Raw genomic sequence first — 18,571 nt, 5'->3', positions numbered from 1 at the left:
AACTAAACCTATTTAGTAACGATGACATCACTCGGAGTGATTGATTAGTCCTACGATACCATTGCAGGGTTTCTTACTGATGCTTTCTCTTATTGATAGTATACTGTGCCGCCTTTCCATTTTCAAATATTGTTCGTAATACTGGAAAAAAACGGGATAAATAGCATCCCAGGGAGGTATGAAATAGGACGTGAGACATTTGGGGAGTGGGGAAAGACATGGCGATCCAGTATAAAAATACGGGATATCAAACTGTATACATTTATTGGACTTGTATGTGGAGGTCAACCTGCCACCATCACTGGGGTGGGGGTGGGGGTGGTCTTCAAGTGTTATGTAATCTCTTAAGGGGTGTCTGTTGAAGCATTAGAGTGGGGTCGTTGTCAGATTTGAGAGAAAAAAAGTGTTACCTAATTCTTGAACGGCCCAGAAGGGCAATAAACACCCACGGCGAGACGAACGGAGTAGCATCACACGTGAGATGAGATGGAAGGAACGGTGTCCCACACACATTGCGAGATGGAGGGATGGGTGATACAAGCATGGTGAAACAGAAGGAGGGGCTACAACACATGGGTGGCAAGTTGAAGGAATGGCAAAGGTGAAACTGCAGAACTTTTGAAAAAAGGAAAGTACCAAGCAAAACGACTCCTCACTATGGGAGTCCAGGGTCCAGGGGCATCCCCCCCATTCCCCACAATTTTTTTTTGTAAAATAGGGGCAATACCCCTGGGCACTCATCTGCTAGAATAAGGTAACCAGAGAACCACTAGTAGGCGTGGATGACCGACAAAATATGTCACGGAGAAGAAAGTAAATACCTATTTTGGGGGGAAAATGCCCGATTGTTTTTCTAATGCTGTGAACAAACTTTAGTCAGTCATGGGCGATGAAGGTTGTGATCAAGTTTCATCAAAAGTGAATGTGTAGTTCCAGAGAAGAGAGCAAATACCGATTTTGGGGGGTCAAACCTCCCACACATCCCCTTGAACCCTGTTGTTTATGCCGTGAGCAAACGTCTGTGTATCACTGGTGAAGGTTGTGGTTAAGTTTCATTGAAATTGTGTGTGTAGTTTCAGAGAAGAGGGCAAATACTTATTTATTTTTGGGGGCAACACCTTCCCTCCCCATACCCCGTAGACCCACTTAAACCCAGATTTTTTTTTATGCCGTGAAAACACGTTGGTACATCACGGGTGATGAACGTTGTGGTCGAATTTCATCGGGCTTGTGTGTGGAGTTCTATTTTGGGGGGATCAAACCTGGACCCATTTTGACCCCTGGTAGACTCCGATTTATTTAATGCCATGAACAAACTTGAGTTCCAACATACCAAATATCATTTTAGCAAAGTTTGGTTACAATCCCATCAGCAGTTTATACATAAACACAGCTCACAGTGTATATACATAAACATCTAATTCATGGCAGCATGTTGGCAGTGGAGATGGTAAAGTGCATAACAAATAATGCAAAGTTGTGCGTTGGTCGTGGAGATGGTAGAAGTCGCAAGTGTTTACGGAAGGACGGACGAGGCGTCATCCCATTGAGCTCCCTGGAACTACATTCCACGTGAGCTAAAAATTGATGTCAAAATATGCATTTTGGATGTGATCCTGTCCAAATTGTAAAAAAAACTATGTAAATTAAAATGATATTTGGGGAAGGGTTTATTTATATTTTACCTGAACATATCCATTGCTGGGAAGATTACTTTCAGGTACTCAGAACATCATTTTGTTACCATAAAATAAATGAATACCGCATACCACATACCTTTCCAGGACTTTTAATGTGTTTGATAAATGGGGCGGGTCGGGTGGTGTCACGCGACATGTACTGAAGTGGTTTACCAGAATCACCCTCTTTGCTGGTGTAAAACCAGAGCGTTCACTACCCCCTTTAAACTCACATGTCATGTAATGGAGGGGTTTCCTGGAATTACCCTCGCTCCAGTGTAAACCAGAGCATTCGCTACCCGGCTACCACCTGGTAGCGAATGTGTTTTCTGCGCCTACTGCATAATGACTCGATAACACCATAATGTCTGCTCAAAAGATCTTGCCGAGCACCCCCTGTTACGTGCTCGCAACCATTTTGATTGGATTACATTTGCTTCATCAAGTGGGTTTTTGTAATATCGGTTGGCGAGTGTACTTCATTTATTTATTTCTCTGCCCGTTTTCATGGCCGTCTATCTTTTGTCCGGTGATTTCCCATTTCCGGCGTCCTGTGCCCTCTTATGATATACTGTTTTTCTGCAAGATTGGTGTGGTGACTGGCCATTGCAGATTTAGCAAATGAGAAACCATTTTGGTGCAGTTTTAATGGAAAATCCCTGGGGTAGGTTAAAATTGGTAATGTTCTCTAAAAAGAGACCTGCAGAATTATCAATTCTAACCAACCCCTCCAGTAGCATATACAGTACATAGACGGGTCAATTTATGAAAAAAAACACCCTAAGCCCCAAAAAACTTGCTACAAAAGGTTTTTCAACCGTTTTTGGTACTATTGGACATCAGGAATAACATATTAAAAATCTAATAAAATCGGACCATCGGAAAGCTGTTATTTTCAAGATGGCATCCAAGATGGCCACCAATACCCTAAAATGGCTACAAGTCATTTATAATTCACCCTAGAGTTGTAATTTTGGTGTCTACCCCTCGGTTTTAGAGGTCAAGAATCCCATTAAGACCATTTAAAGTATCATTGACTAATCAGGTAATCAATAAATTCAAGAAGATGGCATCTAAGATGGCAGTCAGACATTTTATTAATGAGTTCTCATTAGCCACCCATGTGACACGAACTTAAGTCTGTGGACCGCCAATCAGAGCGTGTGTTCTTATCCACTTTTTGAACATTTCTTTCAGGTTTAACAATGAGTGCAAGTAGTGTCGATCCATAAGTTTGTCCCATCTGTACGGAGAAATTGGATGATGGAGGTGATGTAACTCACATTCGTCAAAAGGGTGCTGATGGAATCAACGCAGCAAGTGTGCAAATAGGTGAAACCATCGTCGTCACGGCTGGCACTAAAGTGCACACAAACTGTCGTAAACGGTATACCAACCCACTTGACATAAAGACTCAACTAAGTACGAAAAGTGGATCTTCCAACTCAATTAAGAGAAGCGCCAGAGTATCTGAAGGTCCTTTTAATAGCAAAACTGATTGCTTTTTTTGTGGAATTGGTATGGTGCCAGGAAGTAAGGACCACAGTACAGCAATGCCATGCAAGAATTCAACAACCTCTCCTACACAACAAGTGAGCAGCATAAATAATCGACTGAAGCAAGGATCAAGAGAGATTCATCTGACCTGTCAAATATTAGTTCGAAACTAAATGCCTGCACACCTTTTTCTCCAGACTCTTCCTTGAGAAATGTTGTTGATGGTGTAGTGGCTACAGCAGATGTGAATATACATGAATTTGAGTCCATTGGAAGGAAAATCATTGAAAAAATGATTGGGCAGCCTGCTTTCACATTCTCTTTCAAACGGAAAGACAAAGCCAAAACCCTCAGAGATATGTCGACCATCAAGGTTGCTCCTGAACAGACAATTGACCCCGCCCTGTTGTTCCAACGGTTTCTGGTAGTGTCCAAAACTGGAGACCTTTCATTGCAAGACGTTCCGAGTTATGAGCTCAGCCCATTCCCTCCTGCCATTTTTGAGGCCAGAAACGTTTTCCGAAAGGCTGATAAGCCTCAATTAGCTCACGCTATCATTGATCATTCGAGAAAGGTGTCAAGTGAAGCCATCGCAGATTCTGCTCCAAAAACTGAAAATTATGTCCTTGATGGAGGCTCCTTGCTGCATAATTTACTGTGGAAAACAGGAGACAGTTATGGTGCAATTGCGCAGGCATATGCAGACTTCACCATTCGCCATTATGCTTCGGCAACTGTGGTCTTTGATAGGTATGGTGGAGGTCCGTCCATCAAGGGCAATACACACCAACAGCATGGGCAGAATATCCATCCAGTTGTTAACTTCACTGCAGAGACCGAGTTTCCAGGCAAAAAGGATGATTTTTTTGTCAAGAGATAGCAACAAGCAAGGACTAATCGATCTCATAAGTGATGGACTGAGGAAAAGGGACTGCAATGTGATCAATGCACCTGGGGATGCAGACGTAGATATTGTTAAAGCTGCAGTCGAAACCTCGTGTCATCAATCCACCACTTTGATTGGGGAAGATACTGACCTATTAGTTTTGCTTCTTTACCATGCGCACACAGATAACAAGGAACGATATTTCCGTTCAGACAACACGTCTAAGGCTACCAAAGTATATAACATCAACCGACTACAAGCAATCCTAGGTAAGGGCCTGTGTTCACAGTTACTCTTCATTCACGCCTTCACTGGTTGTGATACAACCTCCCGGATTTTTGGTATTGGTAAGAAGTCAGCCTTCCAAAAGCTTGTGAAAGGCGATTCCATTATACAATCCTGCGCAAATACATTCGTTCTCCCAAGTCAGCCAAGGGATGTGATAGAGGACCTCGGCAGCAAAGCGATGGCTGTCATGTTGGTGGCAATTGTATAGATTCGCTTGCATCCTTGCGCCACAACATGATCATTATAAAAATAGCGTCTGCAAAATCGTTTGTGACACCTGAATGTCTCCCCCCTACTGCCTCCTCCACCAAATTTCACTGCCTCAGAACTTACTACCAGATCATGGTCTGGATTGGGAGGAAAGGTGACATGGATGTCAATGAACTGGGGTTGGAAACTGGAGGACAATCAGTTGGTTCCAATAATGTCCGAAATGAACGCTGCTCCTGATAATCTCTTGAAGATGATAGATTGCAACTGCTCAACTGCCTGTAGAACACCCCGTTGTAGCTGTGGAGGATATGGACTACCTTGTCATAGAGTCTGTGGACCGTGCCAACTTGAAACATGTGACAATCCATGTATCCAGTCTATAGAGGAAGAGAAAGAGTGACAATGAATCATTGATTACAGGATTACTCAATGGTACTAGGGGTAGACACCAAAATTACAACACTAGGCTGAATAATAATTGACTTATAGCCATTTTAGAGTATTGGCGGCCATCTTGGACACCATCTTGAAAATAACAGCTTTCCGGTGGTTCAATTTTATTGGATTATGTTATTCCTGATGTCCAATAGTACCAAAAACCGTTGAAAAACGTTTTGTAGCAATTTTTTGTAGCAATCAAACGGTATATTTACCCGACTAACAGTATACCATCAACAAGGGAAAGTTGCAAATCGTAATAAATGAATTTTAAAATATTTATTTTATTTGCATTTATGATACACTAGTCCCTGTGCCTGCCACACTTTTCTCATCCCCACTCCTCCCACCCAGTGAAACCGAGTCAAGAGACTGACGGATTTATTTAATGTGGTTGTGTGGTGCAGCACAGGCATGATGGCCCAAATGGCGTCCTCCGGCATCAAAGTTCCTTATTAATATTTATTGGTCTCGTATCGAAGAATACCAATATTTTATGGGCATTCATTTGTCTGTTCAATACGTCAAAAATTGTGCCTTTTGGTTTATTGATTTCACGTAATGGGTGGGGCAGGCTGGATGGCCAAGAGGTACGCACACTCACCTCTAAGCTGTCAAGCCTGGGCTTGGATCATGACCTAGCTATAAACTGTCATCCCGGTGTTTCACAGGCAGGGTGATTCATCAATCCGTATGCAATCTCTTAGATGGACGTTAAACGTGCGTCTCCGTCTGTTGGTATTAGCTGGTGGATATTAAATATCCCACCGTGTCCTCCACGAAGAGTAGCAGAGCTATCGCCAGCAACATGGCCAAATTCCTGCCCTAACCTTAGTCGATCAGGTTTGGTCAGCCGGCTCATGAAAGACTTGGGTCAAACTTCCCCGGCCAACTGCAGAAGAATGTGGGAATAATGATGGCCATAAAAGAAGAAGAAGAAGCTTGCATGTAATGGATGTTAAAAACAATAATTTTTTTTGTGGCAAGCATGCCGAAGCCAAGAACCATGTGCAAACAGGCTGCTTTTATGCGTGTTTACTAGACGAAGCGTAGGAAAATGTCGATTTTTTAAAATTTCATGTATGACTGCGACAACAAAAAAAAAAGGCAAAGTATAAAATGTTTCGCAAAAATAACCACAAAAATTCCGAACACCAACTTGAACAGATGCCTGCACCAACTAAGGAGCTCACCTCAATAATATCCGAGTTAGTGCGGCTCTCGTGGGGCTCGTTGTATTCAGTGTACTTAAGAAGAACCTTGTCCATGTCTGTGCTGGCGTACTGAAACAGCTTGTTGGTACTGTTGAAGATGATCAGGGCGATCTCACAATCACACAGCACACTCAGCTCGTACGCCTTCTTCATGAGACCAAACTTTCGCTTCGTGAATGTGACCTACATGGGGGAGTCCCACACCCACGGAAAGAGAATGAGAATACGAAATTTGAAATTCATAACAACACAGACAAGGTGTAACATAAGTGCATTTGTGCAATGAAGTCATTGATAACAAGACCATCTTAACCTTTTGAACCCTGAGCTCCTTGGATTTTCGGCTCCCCCACACTGGGCTCCCTGGAGAAAAAAAATCACTGAAGAGTTTACATTTGTTTTATTTTGGTTTTCTGCCTGTAAAATGCTTTCCTAGCCCTGTATTTACAAATAAAACATATTTTGAATCATAGACTGTCTTACTTTCTTCTTTTTTTAGTTTATCGCCAATACTCCAACCCTGGTGTTGGGCTAGCGGCTAGGGTGCCGGCTTAGGATCCTAGGATCCTGGGTTCGAATCCCGGTCGATCGCTGAATTAACACCAGGGGGGTTGACTCAGCCTGTCATCCTTCCGAGGTCCGCTAATTGAGTACCAGTTCACTGGTAATTCCCTGTTTGTCGTTAAAGGCGGCAAAAAGGGTTGGCGTCAGAAAGGGCATCCGGCCGTAAAACATTGCTTCAAAAAGGGGACCAACAAAAACAACAACCACGGTGCCCGAAAAAGGCCAACCCCCGCTTTGCGGGGAAAAATGGCCTCTAAAGGTGGTTATTTTTACTCCAACCAAGGCTAACCCCCGCTCTAGCAGGGAAAATGGCCTTAAAATGCATGTTGTGTTGTTGTTGTACTCCACCAATACGCCAATATTTTGAGCCTGGTGTTGGCTTAGCGGTTAGGGTGCCGGCTTGGGATCCTAGGATCTGGGTTTGAATCCCGGTCGATCGCTGAATTAACGCCAGGGGGGTTGACTCAGCCTGTCATCCCTTCCGAGGTCGGCAAATTGAGTACCAGTTTACTGGTAATTCCCTGTGTGTCGAAAGAGGCGACTAACAGGGTTGGCGGCAGGAAGGGCATCCGGCCATAAAACATTGCTTCAAAAAGGGGACCACGGTGCCCAAAAAAGGCCAACCCCCGCTCTGTGGGGGAAAAATGGCCTCTAAAGGTGGTTCTTCTTCACTCCACTTTGTGGTGCCAGTTAAACCAGCAGTTATTGCTAGATTTTGTGATACACGAGAATTCTCCACAAAAACCTCCCTCGCACTTCTCAAGCAATTAGCGGCGATGCAGACCGAAGATTATGTGTAATATAACGGAGCCGCTATTTGTTCAGGACATTGCTCATGGTTATGTTTGTAAACTAGAGAAAATTAACCTCAAACCATGTACGAGCCTTAGACCATGAAAAATAAATAAATAAATAAAGCATGTGGTGGCCGGAGTATATGGAGGTTTGAATAGCGGCCAGTCAGAGTTAAGGTGGCTTGGTTACTAGAACAACCTCCAAATGATGGAGGTGAGGAAAGCTTTACCCCTAAAAAAACATAAGGACATAAGTTTTCATTTTTAATGTTCGGTATCCACACAGACATTTTAAAATGTATATAAACACAGGTAACCATGTAAACCATCAATGCTTGATTGATAACTTAATCTCAGATGGAAGTCCAACTCTTGCTTCTATTAGCGGGGTGGCTTGGGGTCAATTTTCAAGATTACCGTTACCGGGCGGACAAAAGCGCCATTTTTGGTGTGAGGCTTCTTTAGGGTATATCAGTTGATTTTAGCCGAGGAGCCCTCTCGAAATATGTACATAACCATGGTAACACAAACAAATCCAAGATGGCTGCCGTTCATGATAAAATACCAATTTTCTTGGGTTGTAGTTGTTAGAGGAAAGCCAAATTGTATCAAAATATTACTTAAATATCAGAACCATGTCCTCAACATGTTCGGTCACCCTCCTGAAATATTAAAGTAAAACATAAAAATCCAAAATGGCCGCCATTTATGCTGAAATAGCAATTTCCTTGGTTTTTAGCGGTCATACGATGGCTAAATTGTACCAAAGTATGATTATATTATACCAGAATATTTTTATTGAAGCCCTATTTTTTAAAAAGATACACAAATAACCTACCACATATGGACAACATGGTTGTTTATTTCCCGTAGGTCTAAAGATCAAAGAAATCAAACTACATAATATTGACTGCAACATCCAAACTAATTGAATTTAAAAGTGATCTAAACTATTTTTTCTCAAGATAGTGCGTTCTTGAGACAAGGGTTTGAACATGGAAATAATGTGAATGTTTTAATTATGCTTTTATCCTAACCTTAATGTGACCCTTGTGTCACATCTCACACGAACCAGGCATGCCCATCAAATCACCCTCCTTACTCTCCATAACCTTCAAAGAAAGGCTTTCCTGCTCTCCGAGAGACCTAAAGACAATCAATCTGCAGAAGCTTGGAGGAATGACATGCTGAAGAAGAGTCCCACCTTTATGTACTGGGACCTTATCCTGAGATACGAAACCCTTATTCTCATCTTCATCAGGGCTCACAGAGAAAAGAACTTTCCTTTGTATGTAGATGTCTTGGAGCAGCTGACACCTTTGTTTTTTGCCCTGGACCATGTGAACTATTCAAGATGGATGCCTGTTCACATAAGAGATATGAAGTCTCTGCCTGACCCTATCAAGGAAGAGTTTGAGAAACAATGCCACTGGGTCCTTTCTAAAACCAGCAAAATATTCTCTACTATCCCATTTGACCAAGCTCATGAACAGGAGAACGCGAAAGTCAAAGGCTCTGGTGGTTGTATTGGACTCACAGGAAACCCTGTCGCATTTAGACGCTGGATGTTAACAGGTCCCGAGTTGGCCAGATTGCAAACACAGTTTGAGGAAGAATACTTTCCCAATGATGACCCAGATTTTCGGAACCATGAACAGGGCCTTGCATCACAAAAAACATTTCAGAAGGAAGTAAACAATCTTTCTGAAACCTTCAACAGAATGGGAAACCCCTTCCTTGATGATTTTGAAGAGCTAGTGACACTCGACAGTCGCAATTGCATGGATGAGTCTGTAGTATCCGCACTACGCACATTGGAAGACACAGGCATAAAGCAGTATCAGGAGTATGTCAAGAGTGTACTTGAAGATCGCAGCTGCTCTATACATGACCCAATCAAGAAGAACTCACTGGCTCTCTTCAAGAGACCTAAACCCAAGGCCCCGACAAAGCAGGGGAAGAAGATCAAAGTGCTCCAGAACAATGTGGCACTTTTTGGCCAGTTGTACATTGCCATGCAAAGTCGCGAGGGTGACCTGAAGGAATTCTTTGCCCATGAGATACAACCCTTTCCACCTTCTCTCTCAGACTTTGGTAAGCTGCATTTACCAAACACAAAGTCCGATCTACTGAAATGTATTGAGCAGCCCGAGCAGCCTGAGCCACCTTCAACCTATGACTGCATTGTACTGGATGGTGCTGTCATTGTGCACTGTCTGCCGACTACTGCAGTCAGCACGTTCATTGAGTATGCAGACAAGGTGTTCATCCCCTACCTGGTGAAGCAGCTACAGAATGCCACAAGGTTGGATGTTGTGTGGGACACATACATTCCAGACAGTTTGAAGGAATCAACCTGGGAAAAGAGAGGAAAGGGTGTGCGCAGAAAAGTGTCCGGCCAAACCAAGCTTCCAGGCAATTGGATGGACTTCCTCCGTGATCCAAAAAACAAACAGGAGCTATTTGCCTTTCTGACGTCCAAGGTTGCCGAGTTTACCTTTCCATCAGGCAAATCCGTGTACATCACATCAGGTGAATCTGTAGTATCCACAGGCACCATCAACGCCATGCTGAACTGCAACCATGAGGAAGCAGATACGAGGGTCATAGTGCACATCGTGCATGCACTAGAGCAAGATATGAAGACTATTAAAGTGCGCACTGTTGACACAGACGTTGTAGTCATACTTATTGGTACATTTTATGATCTCATGGTCACTCAGCCATTGGTAGATATCTGGGTTGCCTTTGGAATGGGTAGGAATTACAGATTTTACAGTATCAATGCCATATGTGACAGACTTGGGGAAACAAGATCACAAGCTCTACCAGTATTTCATGCCCTTTCTGGATGTGATACCACATCAGCCTTCCAAGGTAAGGGCAAGAAGTCAGCCTGGCAGGCTTGGCAAGCCTATGAAGACATCACAGAAACATTTGTGTATCTGGCTCGTCACCCCTTTGAGCTTCTTTATACAGACGCTGATCACTTCCAGAAGATCGAGAGACTAATCATCATCTTGTATGATAGAACAAGTCCCTTGAGCTCCGTCAATGAAGCAAGACAGGAACTCTTCTGCCAGAAGAATCGATCAATGGACAGAATACCACCCACACAGGATGCTCTTCTTCAACATGCCCGGCGGGCATTGTACCAAGCCGGAATCTGGACAACCAGCACACAGACACAGCAAGTGGTTCCTTCTCCACAGACATTTGCATGGACCAAGGTGTCAGATGTATGGGTACCAGTTTGGATATCAATGCCAGAGGTTTCCAGAGCATGCAGAGAACTAATCAAATGTGGTTGCAAAGGAGACTGTACCACATGCAAATGTGGCAATGCCAATCTTGTCTGCTCAAAACGTTGTGTTTGCCCATGTATTAAATAGACAAGTAAATAAGAACATTGCAGATGTCTAGATTACTGCGAAAGTAAGGATTTGCACATTGCACACTGAACATTATAATATACTTTTGTTCAACAGAAATCCCCCATGCTCACTACTGAATGACCAAAGTACTTGTACACTCAATTTTTTTAAATTATTTTCTTTAAAAGTTGATGACTGAGGTCAATTATAGCATGTAGTGGTTATAAGTTTCATGATTGTGTGGCTACAAATTCCCCTCATCCCAAGTGGGACTGGGAGGTTTTTTTTAGACCAGGAGTATTGTAATATATAAAGCTATATCAATATGCAGTACCAGAGACTTTTGGGGGCATCCTCATTTTTTCAAAAACAAATGACATACTTTACTTACATGTACCTCCAAGTCGGCTTTTTTTTGTTTCAGTGTTTTGTTTTGATTAATGTGCAGCCTATATCAGGTGTACATATGTACTTAATAGTCTAGTCCAAGCTGGATCCGACCAGAAAGGATAACCATTAGGAGTGCAAAATATCGAGCCCAAGAATTGGGCGTGTCGCTTATTGGATGTCACGCCTACCATTACAATCAGTATCCACTATAAACCAATGAGAGGTTTAGATTAAGTCTTAATCTAAACCTCTCATTGGTTTATAGTGGATACTGATTGTAATGGTAGGCGTGACATCCAATAAGCGACACGCCCAATTCTTGGGCTCGATATTTTGCACTCCTAATGATAATGTTGTATTTCCAGGGTACAATGTTTACAGCTTATCATTCGCAATAATTGATGACCTGGAGTTATAAGCAATGTATTCAAGCCAAAAGCTTTCCCCCCCCCTAACATTGAGGGCGCCCTTCACATGAAATCACTGAATGTCCCTTTAAATTTACTGGTGATATTGTAATATCAAAATACACATTCAGTGTCCTAAAAATTTATATTTTGATACCAATTTTTGCTATCCATGACTTATATAACCCGGGAAATGTGTTTTTAATTACTGGATGGCGGCCATTTTGGATTTTTTGGTTTTACACGAATACGCGTAAAAATTCGCGAGGGCTCCTCGGCTAATATTGATTAATAGGTCATTAGGAGTGTTCATGCCAAATTTGGTGATTTTGTCCACCGTGTAACGGTAATTTTGCTAAGCCACCCTACTATATTTATTTCTGGCAATGGCGTTTGATGTTGAAAGTCCCAGAGCGAGCAATAGATAAGTCCCTGAGACAACAACTGCACCGCGCGTATGAGCTGCCAACACCTGAGGGCTTTCATCGCTGGAATTGGTGATTTTTTTCCAATAATCTGTGATCATATTCGGTAGGTTCGGCAGTTTTGTACTTTGTTGAATATCATAACAAGACATCTTTCCGCTTTGACCCCTTTTTTAATACAAAATCTAAACTCCTGATATAATGAGAGGATAAAGGGGAATAAAGACAACTGTGGGACTGTGGACAAACAGTCCTTTTTAGAAAATGCTCTCCCACTGGTTCGGACCTGGGCCGGTGCAGTGAGGATGATGCTGTGAAGATAGGTATGTGACAATCACATTATCAGTATTGATTACTCAGATCTGGTAAGTAGGCCGTGGTAGCAGACTCTGTGCCTTGAACACAGCACGAGGTAAAACAGCCATTTCTGTGTCAGAGAGAACAGCCATGTCTGTGTCAAGCAGTTATCAGGGTCTGCACATCTGTTTGTACTGGAGCGTATGAGTCCAGCTACTGGTCTCAGAGTAGACGTCTCTCCGAGTCTCGTTTGTGTCTGTGTGCACATCCTCGGAGGAGGGAATCGTGAAATAGATGGGACTAATGATAGGAAGCGAGTCTGGGATCACAGAATAGCCGGATGTGAAAAAAAAAAGTGCCCTAACAATAATATACCATATAAAACACAATGTCAGATTGCGTGTTTGTACAGATATCTGGCCCCCTACATAGGGGTAGGTTTTAAAGGCCGATCTTTTAACATGAATGTGTGTTCACTACGGTCTATTTTTGAGGATAAAACAAACTCGACAAGTCTCCGAAAATACCGTCTGGAAAACCCTCCGATCGACTTTCTCAACAATCCCCTCGAATAAGTTCTGTCACTCAAACTTTTGGGTCTCACTATCTGCCATGATCTTTCCTGGGAAACCCACATTGCTAAGCTGGCCTCTAAAGCCAGTCGCCGACTGGGCATCCTCCATCGTGCGAAGTCCTTCCTTGGCACACCTGAGCTCCTCACCACATACAAGGCTTTCATCCGCAGCTCAATGGAATACTGTTCGCCCCTCTGGGCTGGTGCTCCTGCCTCACACCTAGCTCCGATTCACGCTGAAGAAACCAAAGCTTTTCGGATCATTGGAATCTCCCGCGATGAAGCTGATTCTAAGGGGCTTTCACTCGCTCACCGCAGGCAGGTTGGTGGTCTTTCTGTCTTCTATAGACTGACTCCTCTACTCTACGGCCTTGCACCCCCTGCTCTGTCCCCCAAATATTCCTGCAGGACACACAAGATCTGCCAGCAACCCTATTCTGGTAAAACTGCCAAAATGAAGACTCTCTGCTCACCTTCACTCTTTCATTCCTCTTTTCTCCCGCCTCTGGAACAAACTCCCACACTCTCTTCATCAATCACACTCCTCCCTCCAGGTCTTCAAAACAGCTGTTTACCACTATCTCACCCCCATCCAAAACCTTGATCTTTTCTACCCCCTTTAATCCACGCCAAACCCATCTGCTTCAAATTCCCTGTTTTCTTTCTGGAAAGTCCTCGTAGTGTCCATGTTGTTTATCCCGTGTACCCCGCCCCAGCCCTCTCCCTGCCACCGATCTCCCGATGTCCCTATTCTCTACTGTTGTTGTGCTTCCCCCACTCTAAGCCTCTTTTCTCCCGCTCCCTTTATTATATGTTATGTGTGTTAGCTGTTATATGAGCCTCGACTAAGTATACAAAAAAAAAATCGCAAGAAATTATGTCTCACTTTCGTAACAATATGCTAAGCATAGATTTCTTCCAATCCTATGCTCAGCATATTTCAATCAAAGACATGAGCAAAACAAGCTCAGGGCAGAGAGATCTTGGCTTCCAAGTGCAGGTAGGATTGCCGAGAGGTATGCACACTCCAGCCTGGGTTCCAATCTCATTCTGGCGTTTCACACGGCAGGGTGATTCATGACTGTGCCGGCCCTCAGAGGACATTAAACTGGGCGACCCATATGCCGGTTTTAGTTGATGGACATTAAAGAGCCCACGTTGTTCTTCGTGAAGTGTAGGAGAGCTATGTCCTACACGCTGGACAAATTCCTGTTAAAAACTGGACATACGTGCTTAACCTACTTATTGAAACCTCAGGTGCCATGCAATGATCAACAGATAAACAAGAAGACGTCATGCGTAGCACGATACTTGCAAAATCCACCCTCCCCCAAAGGTTTTCCAATGATACATGATGGCCTATGTTGACCTTTTGGCCTATGGTGACCTCAAAAATACTTGGTGGTTGAATTCAGTAACCAGATATGCAAGTCCTCTTCAAATTTCACATCAATTAGATGAAAATTTAGGATTTTAGAAATGTGGCCTATGTTGACCTTTTGGCCGATGTTGACGTCAAAGATACTTGGTGGTTGAATTTATTGACCAGATATGCAAGTCCTCTTCAAATTTCAAGTCAATCGGATGAAAATTGAAGATTTTAGAAATTTAGCAAAGTTGGTGACCTTTGGCCTATGTTGACCTTTTGACCTATTGACCCCAAAAACAATAGGCTTCTTGCTTTTGACCAACTCTACCATTTGGTGAAGTTTCGTGAAGATCGGTTGAAAAATGTGACCTGTAGGCCGGTGACAAACAAACAGACAAACAGACAGACAGACAGACAGACACAACCGACCAATATACTTGAAAAATCTTCGATTTTGAAAGTAATAAATAATTACAAATTAATCATACAAGGACTCCCACTCCAGCCCCACCGATTCCCTTCCTCTCCAAAATAAACTAAAAACTCCATTTAACTTGATAGAGATCAACCTGCTGGATTCAGATTGGCAGATTCATCATAATGTCATTTGTTATATCGAGAGTTAGAAAAAGAAAATTTCACCAAATAAAGTGAGGTCGAGTTCACCTAAAGACAAAATAATCATGAAGCAATTTCTGCAACTCGGTGCAGAACAAGAACCCGTGCAGAACTTTTGATTAGTCACAAAAATCAAAGCACATGGAGGTGAATAAGAACAAATTTGGTATGTAATAATAATTAATAAATTGCAATAATAATAATAATTTGGTATGTAAATCTCATTGGACCGAGGGTTCTGCTAAGTTGGACACAAGCAAGAGCAAGTTGTTACAATTCGCTTTGATACAACTTGCAAAACTCATCAATAATTATGCGCAGCACACTTCATTTTAGAAGATTTATTTTTACATTTTCCAGGTTCTCCAGGGCATTAGACACGGCAAATAATATGGACGATTCATTTCCCATCCAAAGACGGCAACATACCTGTCGGTTCCGCTCGTCTGTGATTCGAGCGATCTGAATCTTCTTTCGACCCATAATGTCAGGTGCAGTTATACCTTAAGATGTGATGACCTGAAATCACCAAAAAAAAACAAACAAAAACTGCATCAACTGGAAACAGCACAGTTCTTAACCTAAGGGAAGAACAATTTCGTTACCACTGAATACACAGCAACGCACATGTTCTGGAAGCGATTATGAAGCTGCTGCAAACAAGGACGCACACACGGACGCGCGCCCGGACGCACTCGCGCACACGGACGGGCACCCGCCGGATGCACGCGCACACAGGGACGGGCGACCGGACGCACGCACACACAGGGACGGGCGACCGGACGCACGCGCACACAGGGACGGGCGACCGGACGCACGCGCACACAGGGACGGGCGACCGGACGCACGCGCACACAGGGACGGGCGACCGGACGCACGCGCACACAGGGACGGGCGACCGGACGCACGCGCACACAGGGACGGGCGACCGGACGCACGCGCACACAGGAACGGGCGACCGGACGCACGCGCACACAGGAACGGGCGACCGGACGCACGCGCACACAGGGACGGGCGACCGGACGCACGCGCACACAGGGACGGGCGACCGGACGCACGCGCACACAGGGACGGGCGACCGGACGCACGCGCACACAGGGACGGGCGACCGGACGCACGCGCACACAGGGACGGGCGACCGGACGCACGCGCACACAGGGACGGGCGACCGGACGCACGCGCACACAGGGACGGGCGACCGGACGCACGCGCACACAGGGACGGGCGACCGGACGCACGCGCACACAGGGACGGGCGACCGGACGCACGCGCACACAGGGACGGGCTACCGGACGCACGCGCACACAGGGACGGGCTACCGGACGCACGCGCACACAGGGACGGGCGACCGGACGCACACACAGGGACGGGCGACCGGACGCACACGCACCTACATACATGTGTGGCACACATGTTCATACGTGTACGAATACAACTACAAGGGTGTACGTTTTCGTCGTGTGTACGCACAGCAGAAGTAGGTATGCAGCATCCAGTCCCAGAGAGATACGTGTACATAGACAAGACCAAGCACACATTTTGTGAAGAACACAAAGTGAAAGACACGCCAGGAAACTGACATCCGAGTTTGACGTGCAGGCGCAGGCCCAATCGGGAAGATTCTCACCTCGGCTTGCGAAGGCCTCGCTCGTCCTTCACGGCCTCGTCCCTTCCCAGCGGCGCCCTTAGGCGCGCGTTGTGTGTCCGACCGCAGTATCGTGTCCGAGTCTGCTTTGCGCGTTTATGATTACTGTCTTGTCTATCCCACAATCACAGATAGGCAGCGTTTTGCTTCTCTATTTCTGAATATTTACCCCTCACCCCTCCCTTTATTTCCTCCCTCGCTGTCACCCCTCCCGCCACCTTCCCTGCTCCGCCATAGCAACGGCTGGCACCGCACCGCCTGTAACCTTCCGCGATAATGTGCGCCCACAGCCGGGCGAATGGACATCGTGTCGATTCGGCACATGTATGTGTGGAATGGCGCTTACTCTTGATAAAACGCATGAAGTTATATATTCATTTATAATACTCATTGGCACAGACAACCCTGCACTCTTTCGTGTCAAACACACCGCGTTCCCTGACGTTTCGGCAACGGCCAAGTGCTGACGTCAATGGAAAAGGCGTTGAGAGAATTAAATGCTCGACGTCACACTCCTCGACGTGTCATCGACCTTGCTTTGTTGTTGTTGTTGTGGTTGTGGTTGTGGTTGTGTTTTTTTTTTGGTAGAGGAAAGTAGGTGAAAGGCGCTCGAAACGAACGTTTCTTCAGCTAATGTATCCGAGCAATGTGGTGAGAGCACATCACACTCGGGGTCCGGGGTCACCCCCCACACTCGAACTCGAAGGAGAGGGACTCCCGGTGTCGCGCACCAGACCCGTGAATGGGGGTCAGGGATCGAGAAGCATACTCGGGGGATGGGGTCGGGGGTCGTGCACCACACGACTGTATACTACATATCGTCTACATTGAGTATCATAAATAAGAACAAGTGTTATAGCCTCAATAATCAATGTTGTAATTACTCAAATTTCAATGTCCCTCTTTCAATGTACTAATGTAGTACTAGTAAGTCCTTTCCTTAAGGCTAAGCACTCGGCTTTATAAACACGGGAATTTTGTCATTTAGTTCTGCAGCGAATTTACACTTTCGTTTTGGCATGGTAAAGAGGATTAGAGCAATGCGACTGTCGCCAATATGCCTCCGCATAGTCTCACAACGAGCAGATGCCCTTGTTCACTGTCCAAAAAATAAACGAGTGTGGCGGACACGAAAGCTCACTGGCGTGATGGCATTATTCCGCGCACCAAGTGGTCGTCGGCCACGCCTGAGGGGTAGGCGTGGCCTCGGGATATACACGGGGCTCGCAGCCCCGAGCTCCTCAGTGCTGGAGTAGGGCTCTTTCAATAAAGACTCTTTTGATTTACCACGTTGTCCCCTTCCTCCTTGGTAAGCAAGTAGCGCGCGTAGCACCACGCTTCATTTGGTGACCCCGACGTTGGATCAGCCGTCGCTGACCATCTGAATACGCCATAGCAATGGCAAACAACGCGGTCAAGCTCCCCGAGTTCTGGGAGGCCCAAGCCGAGCTCTGGTTCGTGCAAGCCGAAGCCCAGTTTCAGCTTCGGCGCATCACGGGCGACGCGACGCGATTCTACCACGTCGTCGCCGCCCTCGGGCCCAGCACAGCCGCCCGGGTCGTGTCTGTCCTGAGGAACCCGCCGGACGACCACAGGTACGAGGCGATCAAGCGTCTCCTCCTCGCCACGTTCGGCCTCACGGTGGACGCTCGGGCCGACCGCCTCCTGGACCTCCCCGAGCTCAGCGACACGCGACCGTCGGTCCGAATGGACCATATGCTGTCGCTACTGGGCGACGAAACCCCGGATTTTCTATTCCGAGCGCTATTTCGACGCCAGCTGCCGGCACGAGTACGCCTCGCGTTGGCCGGTTCCATGATAACGGAACCCCGAGCTCTCGCTGCCGAGGCCGACAAGTTCTTCGCGGCTTTAGACACGCGGGTGAGTTTCGGTGCAGCC

At 45.4% G+C, this 18,571-nt stretch overlaps 1 protein-coding gene across 4 annotated transcripts in view; it reads right to left on the bottom strand.

The window, feature by feature from the left end:
* LOC137421041 (myocyte-specific enhancer factor 2C) overlaps positions 1-16,883 on the bottom strand; it is an 87,362-nt gene extending 70,479 nt beyond the window's left edge. For 2 of the 4 annotated variants that reach the window (XM_068106699.2, XM_078771984.1), the window contains exons 1-3: positions 16,655-16,876; positions 15,457-15,546; positions 6,195-6,398 (exon numbers count right to left, since the gene is read on the bottom strand). In XM_068106699.2, coding sequence (XP_067962800.1) covers positions 6,195-6,398; positions 15,457-15,510 — 258 coding nt within the window. In that variant the 5' untranslated portion in view covers positions 15,511-15,546; positions 16,655-16,876. Of the gene's footprint in view, positions 1-6,194; positions 6,399-15,456; positions 15,547-16,654 lie in introns of all 4 variants that reach the window. The other 2 variants (XM_068106698.2, XM_068106700.2) reach the window with 2 other exon arrangements.
* Positions 16,884-18,571: the final 1,688 nt, after the last annotated feature.

Source organism: Myxine glutinosa, chromosome 2 (assembly GCF_964187855.1).
Source record: "Myxine glutinosa chromosome 2, kmMyxGlut1.1, whole genome shotgun sequence".
Classification (NCBI taxonomy): Eukaryota; Metazoa; Chordata; class Myxini; order Myxiniformes; family Myxinidae; genus Myxine; species Myxine glutinosa.
Note: the sequence above shows the minus strand (reverse complement) of the source record. Positions and strands in the feature narration are given on the sequence as shown.